The 17,833-nt window shown below is 55.6% G+C and overlaps 1 protein-coding gene and 1 long non-coding RNA gene across 2 annotated transcripts; one reads left to right on the forward strand and one right to left on the reverse strand.

Annotated features, from left to right (window-relative positions):
* Positions 1–264: 264 nt before the first annotated feature.
* Positions 265–8,323, forward strand: DBNDD1 (dysbindin domain containing 1). The gene is made up of 4 exons (XM_040633100.1): positions 265–392; positions 5,426–5,572; positions 5,956–6,096; positions 6,858–8,323. The coding sequence occupies exons 1-4, from the start codon at positions 362–364 to the stop codon at positions 7,013–7,015; spliced, it is 477 nt and encodes a 158-aa protein (XP_040489034.1). The 5' UTR covers positions 265–361; the 3' UTR covers positions 7,016–8,323.
* A 5,111-nt stretch (positions 8,324–13,434) lies between these two features.
* On the reverse strand, positions 13,435–16,908 carry LOC121103386. The gene is made up of 2 exons (XR_005835538.1): positions 16,312–16,908; positions 13,435–15,983 (listed from the first exon to the last, which is right to left on the reverse strand). It is a non-coding gene; the product is annotated as an uncharacterized LOC121103386 (long non-coding RNA).
* Between the last annotated feature and the right edge of the window lie 925 nt (positions 16,909–17,833).

Below are 17,833 nucleotides of genomic sequence, written 5' to 3' on the forward strand. Positions count from 1 at the left end.
GGCGCAAGGGCCCCACCGGGGATGGGAGGCCGCCGCCGGATGCGGGTGGGTCCGCAGCCACGGAGGTCGGTGGGAGAGGTGGTCCGCAGGGCCCGGGCCGGCAGGGGGCGCGCGCGGGGCGGGGCGGGGCCGCACCTGTGCTGCGGGCTCGGGGGAGGGGGGGAGGATGCTAGGGGGAACCCGGGCCCCGGAGCAGCTGCGCGCCCCGCCCCGCGGGCTCCTCCCTGCCGCCGCGGCCCCCCGGCTGCTGCCCCGATGCGCTGCGCCGGGAGCTGGGGCCGAGTCGCCGCCGCAGCTGCAGGGGCGCCCGGGCTGGGTGACGCCACCGCCGCCCGCGCCCCTCCCAGACCCCGCCGGCCGCATGGAGCCCCCGGAGGGCGCCGGCCCGGGAGGTGAGTGCGGCCCCAAGTGCCCAGGAGTCCCCGAGCTGCGCCTTTTCCCGCAGCCAGACGCAGCCCCCTTCCCCCCAGCCCACTCATCGGCCGCTCCCGGGGGCCGCGCCAGACCCCCCGGTGGCTCCGAATTGAGCCTGGCCGGAGCCGGAGGAAGCCTGGCCTGGCGCTGGGGGAAGCCGGGCCCGGGGCAGCTCCCGGGAACGGCCCCCGCTTTAGGCGGGGGGCGCACACATCGCGTCCCCGCCCCCTTGTCCTCTGCGCTTTCAGTCCTGACAGCCGCCAGGCGCGCTCCTGGGTGGTTGGCCCAGAGTTTCGTGCTGAACCCCAAACCAGCAGAGCCGGGGTTCCGGGGGTCTGGGCATGGGGCGTGTCTGGGCCGTAGTTTGGGGTCCAGCTCCGCGAGGCGTGGGGGTCGACGCTGCCCTCCTGGGCCGCGCATCTGCTTTGTTCGCCCCAGTCGCTATTCGCCGGGGGCTAGGTCAGGGAGGCCGCCGCTGGGATCCTGCAGGGCACCGCGCTGGGATCGGGCCTGGGGAAAGGGGGGCGTTGCACCCGGCTTGGCCTGCCGGGGGGGCCTGCCCCATGCTTGCAGGGGTTGTCGGCCAGGGCACGGCCCAGGGGCGCTCACTTCTGGGAGGGCAGGTGTGCACGGAGAGAGGCCTTCTCGAAGCCCCTGTCCGCTCTCGGTGACTCTGACGTCTGAGATTCTACCTAGGTCTCCTCTCTTTGGAGTCTGGCTCAGGCAGGGCGGCAGCTGGTGACGGGAGGAAAACTCTAGGAACCCCCACCTCAAGAGTCCTTTTCAGGAAGAGTGTTCGGGCTCCATCAGCGCCTCCACCCGTCTGGCTAGGCCCCAGATGCATCATGGGTTTCCTGAAGGTCCCATCCCAGGGAGCCACTCTTGACCACGCAGGGACCCGCGGAGGGACCCCAGCCACATCAGCGACCTCATCTGGAGCCCAAAGGGATGGCCCCCAGGGGGGTGTCCTGAAGCAATGGGCCCACCCACTGCTGTGTGTGGTCTGAGTTGGGCAGGTGCAACCCAGCAGCTGTCTGAGGGCCCTTGTCACCCACCCGGCAAACACCATCAGACACACCCAGAGCCGGTGGGTGTGGGTTTTCTTTGTTTTGTCACTTGCTTAAGGGATCCAGCTTTTCCTTGCCACTGACAGCCCCAGGACCCTAGGACTTCCCAGTGGCAGCTATGTGGGGATGTGATGGGAAAGGTTTGGAGGGCAAGGGCTGGGGAGCACAGAGCTCTGAGAGCTTGGCCCTCAGTTTCTGTGTCCACTTCTGTCAGTGGGGACAGACTCACTTCCCCTGCAGGGCTATGGGAGCCCTGAGATAGGGAGGGCAGGTGTTTGGGAGAGGGGCTTTGTGACCCAGCTGTTTCTAAATCTCACGCACTCATTCCACACTTAGGTATGTATTTATCAGGTGCCTTCTCTGTGCAGGAGTCAGGGTGGGAGCATGGAGGGGGCCACACTGAGAGGGCTCATACTCCGGTGAGCCATTCCCTGCCTACACAGTGGCCTGGTGACCTCCATGCTGTGGGGTCTCACGACATCATGGAGGGATGGCTGTGACTGTCATTCTCTCAGTTCACTGACTTTTGAAAACTGTATGTTGGAGCATGTGGGACACACAAAAAGTAGAACAATGTGGTAAAGCTCCGTGTGTCCCCTCCCAGCCTGCTCAACCAGACCACCACCAGCCTCCCTTCAGTAGTAATTTGTAGCCAATCTCAACATATTATTTCATCGGTAAGTATTTCTGGAAGTATCTCTAAAAGATAAGGTTTTCACAGAGCATAATGAAAATCCCATTTTTGCACCTAAACTAATTAACAATTATTTCTTAATATCAAAGTGTGCAGACATGGAGATGAGAAGGGAGGCAGTGTGATTCTTGAAGGGCCCTAGCTTGGGCCTTTGGTCAACCAGGGTTCTGGACCCACCCAACTCCAAGTCTGTCCTAACAGCCAGAGGGAGAGAGAGGCCACGGCCCTGTGTTCAGGAGGCTGCGCCTTGGCAGGGCCCACCCAGCACCCTCAACGTCCAAGGACAAGGGGCTAGGGTACAGGTGTCCATCTCTGTGACCATCTCTGTCTCCCCACTGCCATTTTGTTGTATATAATATTCATTTATTCGCTTCATTAATTTGTTCATCTGTTCATGCAGAGCGCCTCCTTGCTGCTTAGGGCAAGGCCCAGGACACACAGCAGGGAACTTAAGATTTGGGCCAAGTTCTCACACAAATGTGCTGGAAAATAGGTCAGCAGCCTAGCTCGAGGTAACCCTATCATCTCCATCACATCAGCCATCAGTGCTGGGGGCAGAACTGTGCTAACCCAACTGCGGTCCCCATGGGGCACTGCTTTGCTGCAGGCACAGGTCAGGGCAGCGGCGGCCCCTGCAGGGGCTTGATGGGGGCTGCGCTGAGCTGAGAATCACGGCATTGCTACCCTGCACCCTGGCCCCAGGTGCCCCTGCTGAGCCTGGCACCAAGCACCCCCCCCCTTGCCTGCCTCTGCAATCACTCCTGTTTCATACCCCAGGAAGAGCTGTGGGTCTCACCCATAGACAGGTGATTCCTAGCACAGCCACTCAGAAACTATGGTGTGGGGCCTTGGGCTTATTCATTCATTGGACAAACATTTATGGTGCACCTACTATGTGCCAGGACCAAGCCTAGGTCCTAGAGGTCACACTTCTCTTACCCACTCCCAGCCTCTGAGCCTGGTGCCTGGCGCATCATAGGTGCACAGCAAATGCTCCTTGACGTCTTAGGTCCTCCTGGATTCGCCCTTCAATTCCATCCAAAATCAACCGTTGTTTCCACTGAGGATTTATCATAAAACTCACTCTTTTAAAGCATATAGTTCAGTACCTTTAGTATATTTACAAACTGGGCGACCACCCCCACCACCTAATTTTAGAGTATTTCTATCAACCCAAAAAGCAACCCCATACCCATGAGTAGTCACCATCATTCCACACACACCCCAGCTCCTGGAAACCACCAACTATCTACTGTCTAGGCCTTTTCTAATCTACTCATCTACTCTCTATGGTTTTGCCGTTTCTGGACATTTCGTAGAAACCTTTTCGTAATACACGGCCTTTTGTGACCAGCTTCTTGTACTTACCATGATGTTGTCAAGCTTCATCCGTGCCGTAGCATGTGTCAGTGCTCGCTTTCTCTTTTATGGCTGAGTAATATCCCCTTGCGTGGATGGAGCACATTTTGTTTAGCCATCGACCATAGATGCTTGGCTCTTACAGGGATACTGACATTTGTTGACATGTGCTTCTTACAGTGAGTACAACGGTCTAGGCCATCCAAGACCCCTGAACCCCAGCATCTGTAGTGGTGCTTGCCCCTCACCCTGCCCTCTGTCAACACCTGTGGACTTCATCCTTCCCACCTAGCATGCATCTCCTGAAGATGGAGGTAGATGTTGTCCTACTCCGCTCAAAACCCTTCAGCGGCTTCTCCCAGCCCACTCAGAGTGGCAAAGTCCTGATGACATCTGTGTGATGTGTATCCCCTACCGTGTCCCCCTGCCTCAACTATCAACATGGGCCACGTGCAGGGAAGCGTCTCAGAATTATGACAGCACAGGCCAGTGTGATGTGAGCCCGTCATACACCCTCAGAGAGGGACAAGGTGCCGTACTTCCCCACTCAAGGAAACAAAGCAGGTTCCCACAGAGTAGAGGGTCCTCAAGGACTCTGGACAGGGATGGCTGGTCAGAGGTTCAAGGCCCAGCTCATGCCCTCTGGGAAGGAAGGTGTCCTTGCTGGGTTGGGCGGGCCAGGACACTGGTGGGTGTAACTCTACCCTCTGAGGATACTCAGAAGTCACGTTCCAAATGCATCAGAGAAGTAGAAACCAGATCCCCTGAGCTCCATCCAGCCTGGCCAGCCCCAAACGCCATGTGATGATGTGGATAGCATGGGCGGGTCTCTGGGCCCATCTTCCCTCAGCCACGCTTCGCAGGGAGGGTTTTGCCCTCCTAGAGGAGGCCGGGTGTTGCCCAGCTGGCTCCACAGCTGTAAATGGATGGCTTATCTTCCCACTGAGCTGGAGACCCTGCAGACACAGGACCTGCTGGGCAGCATCCTGGTTGCTGACTGCACTGTTGAGGAAAGGCCTAACCCTGGCAGGCAGCTGCCGGCACTGGGGGCCCAACGGAGCTCCCCTAGACAAGACAGGCATGCACCCTGGTGCATCACAGGGCACTGCTGAGGGGAGCCAGAGGGCATTTGTTCACTCTTTATGGGCCCACAATGGGGACTTGGGGGGGGCCTCAGGGGACATGCCTGACAGGTTCTCTGGCTGAGTTCAGGGAGTGACAAGGTGAGGCAGCAGGAGGGGGAGATGTGGACGGGCTCTGGCACATTCTAGAGGAAGTGGTAGGAGATACGGATGGAGGGATGTGAGCTAAGAGGTCAAGGTGTTGGCCCAACCAACAGAAGGGTGGGGTTGGTGCTTCTATGGGGAAGGGGTCCATCTCAGAGCAGCAGTCTCTATCAAGCAGATTGCCCACAGGGCCTACTGCTCTCAACTGAAAAAAAAAAAATCGTCAAATGTAAAAAATAAGCAATTAAATCTTTCCCAAAAAATTACATAGAAAAAACCTAGAGGAACATCCCGTCTCTTTTACTATGAAAATAAATAATTATGCATTCAAACATGACAACATGGGTTTTTGTAAGTCCGTCCACAGAGGACAGGCAGGCAAGCAGGGGCCATTCTGGATCACAGAGACCCAAAAGGCAAGGAAATGCAAAAGTGACCACTGGGCCGTTGGTTGGACCTAAAAGTAGAGACAGAGGACAGTGTCGCACACGCCCTTCCTCATTCCACCCAGTGGCCTTTGTCTGCGACCCCAGCCCAAGACTACCTACCCCAGGCAACCCTGGTCACTGCCCAGAGCCTCAGAGGGGGGCCCAGTGAGCCAAGGACTCAGGTCATCCCCGCCAGCACCTCTCCTCCCAGGTAACACCTTCTGTCTTTTGTTGCAGAAATAGTTAAGGAGGTTCAGGTGCCACAGGCAGCCCAGGGCACCCTGGCCCATGGGACAGGGGACAGCTGCCACTCACCCACAGCAGAGGAGGAGGGGGGCATCCCAATACCAGCCCCGGGGCTCCTGCAGGTCACAGAGAGGAGGCGTAAGTACAGCTGACCTGCCCAGCACGTGCTCCGCAGGGACCATGAGCCCTCTGGGAAATGGAGGGGAGGGTCCACATCCTGTCCAAACACTCCCCCAGGTGTGTGTGGGGGAGGGGGGTGCTGCTGCTGCTGAGCTCTTACAGCTCAGGCTCTGTGGGCCTTGGCTATACCATCTGCGGAATGGGGGACACTAGAAGGCATTTAGTCTTGAGTGTGGAGAGCAGATGGGGGTCTGGGTCTGCCCCATCTTATCCTGACCCCGCGGGGCTTCACGCAGAGCTCTGGTTCTTTCCCAGGCCTTGTCGGGGGCGGAGTCGGGGGGGGGTTGTCTCTGGGTGGACAGATTGTGCCTGTGATGAGCACCCCCTCCCCCCCCCTACAGAGCCCCTGAGCAGCGTCTCCTCCCTGGAGGTGCACTTTGACCTCCTGGACCTCACCGAGCTGACCGACATGTCTGACCAGGAGCTGGCCGAGGTCTTTGCTGACTCAGACGACGAGAGCCTGGCCGGTGAATCGCCAGCAGGTGGGCTGACGTTGGGGCGCGGCGAGTGGTGTGAGGCGGGCCTGGGGCCCAACCCCATGGAACATGGCTCTCCACAACCCCTATTTTTGAAAATACTTTTCTCACACGTATGTCAAAATCGGTGCTCGTCACCGCGCCATCTCATTCAATAGTTTGCATTTTACATGTCTATTCGCCCAACTTCACAGAACTTTCCTCCTGTTTTCCTCAATTTTCCCTTCCAAATGCCAACAAAAGGCCAAAGTCATAGTCCCATCAAAAGCAAAATCTACTACATGTGAATTTAATCACAAGTTAGGCCAAGCAAAGTAGGGTGGCCTTTATCAGCCCTGGCCCCACAGCTCAGCCCTGACTTAGTTTCCCCTTCAGTTCCTGAGGAAGTATTGCCCTTGGCCCAAGACCTCGAGGGCCCCAGAAATGGCAAGACCACCAGTGGGGGTATGGGGACCCAGTGACCTTCTTCTCTCCCTTCTCACACCTTGTGCAGGTGGGGGTGGGAAGGCGGTGCTCAGATCCCAGCCCTACAGAGTCTGCACCCTGGGAAGGCAAGGGTGCAGTTGGCTGCTGGGGCCAGGCTCACACGCAGAGTGGGGTCTCAGCTGCACAGGGACCCTCCTTGGGCATCAAAAAAGCCTTTGCCTGGGCTGCACCCAGACCCACAAATCCACATTGCTGGTGGTCTGGCATTTGTGTTTTCTAATCACCCAGGGAACCCCAGCCCCGTAGCTGCAGGAGTGACCTGACCCCTGTGTTCCCGTCAGGCCTGCACCCACTGCCCCGAGCCGGCTGTCTGCGCTCCCCCTCCTGGACACGAACCAGGGCTGAGCAGAACCGAGAGAAGCAACTGCTTGGGGACCCGGAGCGCCAGCCAGCAATTGTGGACACATTTCTCACCATGGAGAGGCCCAAGGAGGACTAGGCCAGCCGGCCCTGGGGCCAAGGGAGTGCAAATCTGGACGGCTCTGACCTGATGGACACTCTGCCCACCCCATGTGGCTCTGGGCCAGGTTCTCGGGGCACCCCAGCACAAGCACAGCCCAGTGGCCTTATGCCCGCTCCTTTCCAGTCCGTGGATCAGGGACGACGGCGCCTAAGGATGAGGTGGGAGTGGCCTAGGCCTCTTGGAAACTTCTGTCTGCAGGACTGGTGCTCTCATCTGCCACAAGATTCCTGAGTGGGTGCGGGGAGAGGGGGACCTAAGCCGGAGAGCGCTTCTCTGCAAAACCCCCAAGGGTCTCAGGGTTCTGGTCTGGGAAAGGCCACACCGCGCTCTGGCCCATGGGATGCTCTGCTCTCCAGCCAAGAATGTGGGGAGGGGAGTCCGTTCTGAACACCACCACCTTCCTTTCAGTCCCATCCTCTTCTTACCACCCAGGGAGCACTGCTGGCACCAGGGCCACCTCCCCAGGCCCTAAGACCCTGCTTCTTTTAGTGTGTGTGTGACAGCTGGGCCCACTGTCCTCCGCACAGAACACCAAATATGGCACAACTGCCTCAGACTGTGGGTTGGGGGAGTGGGTAGGTGGGGTCTGCCCTTGCCTGGGACACATCCCCACAGACTGTCACGCAAATGCACACACAGGCATGCCCTTGGCTGGCGTCCTGGCCTGGGGTAGCGCAGCCCGAGGGGGACTGGGAACATGAGGGGACCCTGGCACAGCCCCCAGCCCCCAACTTAAGGGGACGAGGCTCAGCTGCTCCCATTGCTGCTTTCTATGACCTAAGGAGATGGAAGAGGCTCTGGTCTGACAGCAAGTCCAAGAAAAAATAAATGTGTAAGTTTGTTTTTGGTCCCCAGGCCAACCTGCCCTGACCCCTTCCCCACTCAAGTATTTCTAGGGAAGGAAAACCTGCTCTTCTGTAGAAGCCATGGACGTGCCCTAGGCCCACCGTGTGCAGCTAAAGGCAAGTTCCCCGCTGAGAAAACAGGCCTCAGAAATGCTGAGGGACACTGCCTGCTCCCTCCACACGATGAGTGCCAACTTGAGGGATGCTTACCAGGCGTCATCCAGAGGTTCACTTACGATCAAACCCCGTAAGGGCAGCTGCATGCCCCACCCACCCCACCCACCAGGGTCATGCTCACCAGTCTCCAGCCTTCCTGCTACAGCTTCCTTCCACAGAGCTTATGTACAAAAACTCGGATTAAAATCTCACCTCTTCCTAAGGCCCAAGCACTGTCTCTTCCTTTCCAGGTGACACCAGAGCTCAGGAGTGCGTGATGGGGGGTGGGGGTGGGGTCGGCTGCCCTAGCAGCGGAACTCCTGCTCTGGGCTTCCTCCAGCTGAAGCCACTGGGGGCTCCTCTGTGCTGCATATTTGGGCCATGGCTCAGGGACAAGTGCCCTGGATTTCTAGGCCTCAGGAAGTGAAGATCCTGTCCCCCACCCCAAGCGCAGGCCCGGAAAGGCACAAGGTGACTCCGGCAAGTCTTCCCAGCCCAGGTGGGTTCCCAGGGAGCTCCAGGCCCACAGCAGCAGCCTGTCACAAGAAGGGAGCCAGCAAGTAAGGCCTGTGAGAAGGCCAAAGGTGAGGCCAAAACCCCAATCCTTTGGATTACCCGTGAAACAAGGGGCCCAGAAAACAGGCCCTGGGCCCCACGCCAGGCAGTTCCTCCCACTGGGCTCTCTGGAGGGAAGCCTGAGCCTCCCTCACGGAAGATTCCAGGCCAGGTCTCCTCCATCCCTGGGCCTGTGTACTGTGTGCCCAAGTGGCCCAAACAGGGAAGGGGAAAGCTGAGGAGACTTGGGGGAGGTGAGCACAAGGACATTGAAGGCAGGAACAGCAGGGGTTGGGGTTGGGGAGCACCCAGGTATGCTGAGAGCATGCCCTGGACCCCAGAGAGGGGCTGCACCAAGACTCAAAATGAACAGGTCCCCAGGCTCTGGACCCCACAGAGCACCTTCCCCTCCATCAGAGGAGCCCCGAGGCAGGACCCTGGCAGGCCCCCAAGCAGCTCAGCTAATGAGGGCTGGGTTTAGTGGAGACTTCATTACAGGATGGGCTCTGGAGATGTAAAAAATTCAATAATGGCGTGTTTTACAAACAACAGAAGTTGGAAGTGCTATTTTTGAGTCCAATGTAACAAATGATTTGGGAATTTTTAAACAAATTTCAGCGTCTGGTCTTGGCCAAGCAGAGAGCGGAGGTCCTGTGGGGCAGCAAGTGGAGCCCTTCCTCTCCCCAGGATGCCCTGAGCACCGGGGGTCCCAGATATCCACCCATGCACCAAGGGGCTGGCAGCCTTCTACTGCCATGATTCTGATGGTCTGGGAGGCAGGCTGTGTGGAGAACAAGCAGGACATTGCCCCCTGAGCCCCAGGCCAGTCCTGACCCCAGGTGCCCAGACTGGGCCCTGGCCATGCTCCAAGACCAACCAGACAATCTACGGCATCAGAGGCCTAGAACTCACAAACCAGAACGGGCCTTCTTTCGTTTGGCGGCTGCCCGACACCAGGAAGAGGGTCACCTGGGGCAGCAACAACAGGGTTACAACCCAGGGGATCCCAGCTCAGTCCAGAGCCCCCTCTGTGATTCTAACAAAGGGGGTGGCAGGGAACACGGCTTGCTGGAGAAGGGAATTAAATCCAGACACACCCTAGTTGGTAAAGCCGCCTACCCTGGAAATGGTGCTGCTTTGGCTGAGAAACTGCCTCCCTCATGCTCAGAGGAGTGCCCAGGTGCTGGGAGGGCAATGGGAGTGGTTCCGGGGCCCCCATGGCTCCACTTCTCTCCCGCAACCACACACTTGTGGGAAGTGTTGAGTTTCTTCCAGAACCACTGACAGGCCTTCCACCAACCCAAACAGCTATTGTAAAAACCTAACACTTTTCCCTTGATAACTGGCTTAGATTTCCCTTTTCTTAATTCTGCCACTTCACTAAACCTTCGGATTTCTGAACAGAGCCAAAGCCTGCTGTCCTTGGGGCAATTCAAGAGACCAGCACTCGTACTTGCCCGTGAGGCAGCTGTCCCCACCAAATCCACCCAGCACCCACCTCCCTTCGTGGGAGGCCCCTGAAGGTCCAAACTCAAAACCCCACCAGGAAGACACACGCCCTCTGCTCCCCGGGGAGCAAGGGACTTATGGCCTATTGCCCGCCCCTCTGACCAGAGACCCTGTCCTCTAGGGATGGGTCTGAGCACCCATATCTAAAACACCCATTTGCTGTTAATCATGTTTTAATTTGTTTTCCCGTGATTTTGGCAGCAGCTTTCAAAGCCAAGGTCGCTAAGCTGGGCTCTTCTGCAGGTGGCACTTTGAGGTCCCCTCCTCCTACCCCTGGTTCCAGCCCTTCAGCCCCTTAAGAAGGGACGCGTCCTCCTGCAGGCTCCTCGTGCGTGGACTTCTCCGCAAGGGGTCAGGCCCCAGCAGCTCCATCACATCCTCCTCCGCCAGCACCTCCTTCCCCAGCAGCGGCCTGCCCACCTAGAAATCACAGCTGCCTGTCACTCAGCTGCTCCCAGAACGCGGGCACTGCCAAGGTAAACCCCAAACCCAACATCCCATGAGGGAGCGCCCCAAGCCAGGACCCGCCCCACTCACCTGGCCCAGCTGCTCTCAGCACTGGGTCAGCAGCGCCAGGCCCCCTCACAGGCAGAGCTGATGAGGTCCCGCACCCTGATGAGCTGGGCAGTGGCCTCACCGTACGGCTTCTCGACCGGCATCTCGCCTTGTGGGGGGAAGTCAAAAGACACCTGTCCAACTTGTCGCTCATCCCCACTGCACAATCTGGAAGCAGCTGGGGGTAAGCCTGGAGGGACTCAGCCATGCAGAGCCCCCACTAGGGTGGCTGCCCTTTACCTGGGCAGAGGCGCGCTGGGTGACCTTCCTCAAGTCATCCTTGGCCCCAGTGGTGATCTGCCCAAAGAACAGCTGCTCAGCCACCCTGCCCCTAGCATCATGCACATGTGGTCAAAGAGCTGCTCGCATGTGGACAGATACTGCTCCCTGGGCAAAGACAGGGCAAAGCCGAGCCCTCTGCCCCAGGGGATGATAGACACCTAGAGACACAGGCAGGCAGTGCTCTGCTCACTCCCCACGGAGAGCTCCGGCCCGTTCCAGGTGCCACCTCTGGAGCATCCCAGCCCAATTCGCCCTACTATGACCACTGGTCACAAGGGCGTGGGAGGAGAAGAGTCCCCCGGGCCCCACTCAGGATTAGGTGGGTCTGGGTGGGGTCACCCCAAAGATTAACACGGAAACCACCTCCACCCTATCAGTCCCAAGGAAGTTCTGGAGGAGCCATCCCATTGGGTCCAAAGCTTAGGAGTGAGGCAAGTTTAACATCTAATCTCTGGGGTGTCAGGTGGCTGGCATCCAGATCCCACCTGGAAGTAACACCCCCCTTCTCTGCTACACATCCCTGAACAACTTTTTGAACCCAGTTCCAAATCATTACATCCCTTGGAAAGTAAAAGGGCTGCCACTGTGAATGAACTGTGCCCACGCGACCAGAGGCCACAGGCACCGGGGAAGGTAAACCACTCAGACCAAGCTTCAGCATAGGGTCCACATGCTCCAGGAACCAGCCCAGCACCGCATGTGCGGCCTCCCAGGAGGCCACGGTCGCCTTCTCACTGGGCTGTGGACCTGCGTCTTCTCAAGGCCTACACATCAAATTCCCAAGCCAGCGAGAGGCAGAGGAGAAATGGAGAGCTGGGAAGTGGGAGCCAAATGCCCACCCTCCACTCAGGGAATGCTGAGGGCTGGTCAGAGCCTCTCACAGCCTGTCCGCCGCACACAGACAGCTCAGGCCCAGTTTGGTGCCGTTCCTCCACACCAGACACTCCGCTGCTGTCCGCTCTGCAGAAACCCCAGCCCAAGTGCGAAGGACGTCCCACCTCATGCACTCTCCATGCTGCAAACTGCTTTAGGAGCCAATGGGATTAGCTATCTTCTCTGGCTTGCTAAGGGGCCCCAGAAACATGGAGACCAATGCCTCCGACACCTACCTTACAGGCAGTCATCCGTACACAGAGGAGGCACCAACAACTCCCACCGGGCCCAGCTTTACGACTGGACAGCTGAGCAGCATGGCCAGGACAACCCTCCAGAAGCTGTGGAGTCGTCTTGGGCTACCCGACACTGCACACTTGTCTACACACGCTGTGCTTCACTAAGAAAACCAACACGAAGCAGCACTGCGAACCTGCCACTGGCTCTCACAGCCAGGAGGCTGACCACAAAGGGCAGCCACCGGCCACCGGGACACCCCCTCCTCTCCGTCCCTAGGAAGGCGCTCCAGAGACCCTGAGCTGCTAAGCTGGAGCCAGGGGGCCAGGCAGGCGTCGCCGTGCTGAAGCAGGCCGACCGGCACCCGCCCTCCTGCAGAGGACTGCCTTTGCAGCTTCCACAAGGAGGACCCTAGGGAGCCCCCCTCCTCCCGTCTGCGATCAGGCCTGACCCACCGCCCTGGAGGCCCCGTCATTCTGGGGTTCTACATGGAGCTCTAGACAGAGCATGAAAGCTGTTGGCGGGCTCCCGAGTCCCAGATTTTGGTTTGGAAAACTGTCTATGGTTCCCGTGCGCTAACCTAAAAGCTGGGGCCCCAAGGTGAGCCTGCCAAAGATCAGAGCTAGAAGGCCCCCCCACCTCTCCAGGGCTGCCCAGCTCACCTCCGCTGACCCCCGACGGCCGGCTCAAAGTGCATCTCCGGAACACAGGGCCCCAGGTGCTGGGCGGCAACAGCACTGCTCCCTTGCAGACACTAGAAACGCCAGCACCTGACCTGGGACATGAGTGCCCAGGACTGTGCATTACAGGAAAAGCCCAACTACAGAGACCAGAGCCAAACTAGGGAACAGCTTTATAGTCACTACCATGTTGGGCCAGTTTTTTGATGAAGCAACTATTGAGGCATAATTTATTTAACATAAAACCCACCTGAAGTGTATACTTCAAAGACTAGTAAATTTATCAAGTCATGTGGCTAGTGCCCTACTTTCAGACACTTCCATCATCTACAAAGATACCCGGTGCCTGGGGTGCCTGGGGCGCTCCATCGGTGAAGCGTCTGCCTTCGGCTCAAGTCATGAGCCCAGGGTCCTGGGATCGAGTCCCACGTCAGGTTCCCTCCTCAGGGGAAGGGGAGCCTGCTTCTCCCTCTCCCTTTGCCTGCAAGCGAGCACATGCTCTTTCTCTCTCTAATAAATAAATAAATCCTTAAAAAAAAAAAAAAAGATACCTGTGCCTGATGTGGTGGTGAATTTCACTACCCACCCTAGCCAACCACTCTTGTACTTTGTCTCCTTGGAGCTACCGGTTAGGGACATTTCACATCCATGGAGTCGCACAGGACGTGGCGCACTTGGCGAGTTGGACACATTATACCATATATCAGTACTTCATTTCTTTTTATGGCTGAATAATATTCCGTTCCACATACACAGCTTTTGTTTAGCCGTTCCTGCACCGAGGGACCTTTGGCCGTGAACGTTCACGTGCAAGTCTTCGTGTGGCCACATTTTTCTCTTCGGTAGACACTGATGAGCGGAGTTGCTGGGTCATACAGTATCGCTGCACTTTACTCTCTGAAGGACAGCCAAACAGACGCCCAGCAGCAACGTATTAGGGGACCTGCGTCTCTGTGTCCCTGCCATTTCCTTTCTAACTTTCAGAGCCATCCTGGTGGGTGTGAAGTGCTATCTCACCGTGGTTTTGATTTGCATTTTCCTAATGAATAACACTCAGCATTTTTTCATGTGCTTTGTGGCAATTTGCGTATCTTCTCTGGAAAAATGTCTATTCTAACCCTTTGCCCATTTTTAAATTGGGTTCAATGTTCTGGGTTCTAGACCCTTATCAGACATAGGATTTCCAAATATTTTCTTCCATTCTGTACACTGTCTTTTTATTCACTCAACAGCGCCCTTTGATACACGAAAGATGTTAGTTTTGCTAAGTCCAATCTATTTTTTCACCTGTTGCTTGTGCTTCTGGTAGATTTAAGGAACCACTGCAAAGTCCAAAGTCGTGAAGGTTTGGTCCCCCATGGTTTCTTGTAAGCGCTTTACAGTTCTAGCTCTTAAATTCAGGTCTTCTATCCATTTTGAGTTAACTCAAACAGCGCAAGGGTCCAATTTCATTCTTTTGTATGTGGATATCTCACTGTCCCAGTACTTTTTGTTGAAGGGACTGTCCTTCCCCTGTTGAATGGTCTTCACACACTTGACACAAATCAACTCAGCACCTGCGATCGGCATTTTTGGGTTTTGTTCTACTGGCCTATATCTATCCTTGCGTCACTGGACATGTTTTTATTGACCTTTGTGGCAGGTTCTGAAATAGGGACACGTGAGTCCTCCAACTTGGTCTCCGTTTATGAGACTGTTTTGGCTATCTGGCCCCTTCCAGTTCCATGTGAATTTTAAGATCAGCTTTTCCATTTCTGGCTTTAGTAAGTATTCAAATGCTCTGCTCCTGTGTATCTCCTTCCTTCCACACTTTATGTGATTACTGTCAAAGACTACAGCTTTCTACATTACATACCCATTAACAGGAACCTTAATTATTGTTTATACACTTGCCTTTAAAATCGCACAGGGAAAAAAAGGAGTTACCCAGCAAAAATGCAGTAATACTGGCCTTTATATTTCCCTGCACAGTCACCTGTTCTAATGTTACTTCATACAGCTTCCAGTTCCGGGCTAGCACCTTTCATTTAGCGTTCCTTGTGGGGCCAGTCTACACACACCGCACCACCTTCCCTTTTCAGCATCTGGGAGTGGCTCCGTTTCCCCTTCATCTCTGAAGGGCAGTCTGGCCGGATGCAGAATTCTTGGCTAACAGCCTTTTCTTTTGGGACCTCGAACTCGTCACCCCACTACCTTCCGGCCTTCAGAGTTTCTAATGAGCAATCGGTTGTTAATCTCACTGAAGACCCTCGGTACACTGTGCCCTCTCTCTCTTGCTCGTGTCAAGAGTTTCTCTCTCTCTGGCTTTAGCAGTTCGATTATAATGAGGTTCTGACTGGATCTTGGAGTTTATCCCGACCTGAAATTCACTGAACTTCTTGGAAATGTAGATTCATGTCTTCTATCCAATTTGGGGAGTTCTGAACCACTACCTCTTCATCTCCTCTCTCTGCCCCTTTTCCTCTCTCTCCTCCTTCTGGGACTGCCATACTATGTATGTTGACGGTGCCCCACGTGGCCCTACATTCTGCCCATTCTCCACTCTTTCTTCTTTCTGCTCCTCAGACTGGGTAATGTCATTACACCTATCTCCAAGTTTGCTGATTCTTTCTTCGGCTGCTCACATCTGCTACTGGGGCCCTCTAGTGAACTTTTTATTTCAGTTATAGTACTTCTCCGTTTGGTTACTTTTGGTAATTTCCATTGCCTAACATTCTCTTTGTTGAGACAAACAGTTTTTCTGGACGCCTCTGGCTTTTTGGGGTTGCACATTTGAGACAGCTGACATTTTGTTTTTGTCGTAGTAAGCCTGATGTCTGTGCTACCTTGGGGATGGTTTCTCTCCATTCTTTCCTGTGAATGAACCGTACTTACTGTTTCTTTGCATACTCTGTAATTTTTGGTTGACTCATTAGCCAAGTTTTAAAATGATCTTTTTTCTTTCACTTTTATTACTATATTATAGTGCAAGGAATGAGCAGAAATGGTAGAAGGGAACTTTACATGTCAGGTTCCCAAGGAACACCAAGCTTAAAATGCCGGGACTGCCTGCACGTGGGAGAGGCAGAACTGACAGCAGGAGAACCGTCAGAGAGCCACAGTTAACACTTAGTTCTGTGGCTCTTGAAAAGGTGTCAAAAGTTCCTTTACTCCAAGAATCCTCCATGTCCTCTTCTGTGTGTGAGGACAGACAGACCAGTCCCTATCCTTGTGATGTCTGCATCTCGGGGACAGCGGGATCCACAGATCAGCCTGACAGAGGAGGGAAGTTTCATGAGGCGGCCACCTCAGGACCCTGTGAGGCAGTTCCCCGTGAGGGGAGTTCCGAGTCATCCCACCGAGTCGCCCCAGCTAATGGGCAGCCTCTAATGCTAATTTGGGAAGAACAGAGCCTGGGAAGCCTAATCCAGGTTTTTAACTTTGTTGTGTAAGTGGACGTGGGAGTCACAAAGGGAGAGAGCAGAAAGCATGTTCTTGGCAAGAAACAGACCAGGTCCTTCATGTACCAGCCGGACCCGGTGAGAACGCCTCACTCATCACCCCATCGCCAACAAACGTACACCCCCATCTGTGACCTGACCTCAGCCCTTGCCCAGCAGTGGGCAGGACACTGGCGAGACAGCAGCATGGCAGTGGGAGGAGACAAGTCTCCACAGCACGATGTCCCAGGGATGGCAGGAGCAGCGGCAAACAGCTCCTCACAGTCAGGAGACTTCCAAAGGGCTGCTGAGTAGGGGATAACCTGCGAGAGAGGGCCCCTGGAAAAGCCCTAAATTCCCGGTGTTTAAACCATCCTGGTAGGGAAATGAGTTTCCTCCTACAGGATCTTCAGTTTTAATTACAAAGAAAAGAGAAAAGCAAAGGAAGCCCCCTGTTTGGAGCTCAAGCCCAAGACTATGAAATGCAGCACAGCTCACGTCAGTGGGCCTGTCCGGAGACATCAGCTAGGTCTCTGCAGTGAAAACTCAACAAGTCTACACAGAATCAAACTAGAAATGCAAGTGGGTATAAATCAGCTTTGGGGCTCATCATCTCTGAGGCCTTTGCTTTGTCTCAACAGATTCAAAGTTCTACAGACAAAGGCGGACACTTGCCAGGACTGAACAGCACAAGCAGAAACCACCCACCAATCACACATGCCCCCCCTCCCCCAGGCAAGAGGCCCAGCGTTGCCAACACTCACCTGCGAAGCCCAAAGTGAGCACCACGAGCTTTCTTGCCAGGGCATCCTTACAGAGGCTCTTGTCCAGCTTCTGTGGACGCAGGTGGACCGTGAAGATGGAGGACATGCCTCTGACGTCAGCGGCGCCTGACAGAGAGAGAGAGAGGCACAGACATGCAGGGTCACCCGCAGCCACTTTCCAAACTCTACAAGGACAGCCTGGGGCTCTGGGCAGCTTCCCTGCTGTGTCCATGCCTCACGCTCTGTTATTCAACTAGGCATCAATGACACAAATATCCCAAAGGTCACGTACACTAAGCTCTTGAATGCAATGAAACACCTTCCTGACTGTGCTGCCTCTGACCAACATCAAACCCACTGGGGGTTTGAGCCAGGACCCGACAGTGGGCAAGATGAGGACCGCCCCGGGCAGCAGAGGAAGTCTACGCAGGATGGACACTTTCTCACAAATGGAAAGGGCCAACTGTGAGAGTAAAAGGCGAGGGTGAGCTCTTGTCTTCTATCCGTTTTTACAACACTGCACCAAAACAAGAGCTGAGGAATAGGAGTCTGTCAGATTGCTCCCACCTGTATGGACGGACGTGACGTTGCTACAGGCCCAACCACATCCGTTACTCCCAAAACTGGATCGCCAGGAGATATGAACTGACAGCAACCAAGAGCATTCGTGAGCCTCCACTTTCTCAAAATGTTAACATTAATTGCCGCAGGAGCCTGATAAAGAAACTACCTCCAAATACACAGGAAATGGTCTACCCTGACTTAACACAAGGACATGAAGACCCAAACATGAATGCCAAGGACTGGCACACTCACTGACATTCATTAGGCGGTCAAACCGGCCAGGCCGCATCAGGGCCGGGTTGAGGACAGAGGGGTGGTTGGTGTCAGCCAGCACCACAGCGTTCGTGGAAGAGTT

This window comes from Ursus maritimus, unplaced genomic scaffold, assembly GCF_017311325.1.
Source record: "Ursus maritimus isolate PB19 unplaced genomic scaffold, ASM1731132v1 scaffold_19, whole genome shotgun sequence".
Taxonomy (NCBI): domain Eukaryota; kingdom Metazoa; phylum Chordata; class Mammalia; order Carnivora; family Ursidae; genus Ursus; species Ursus maritimus.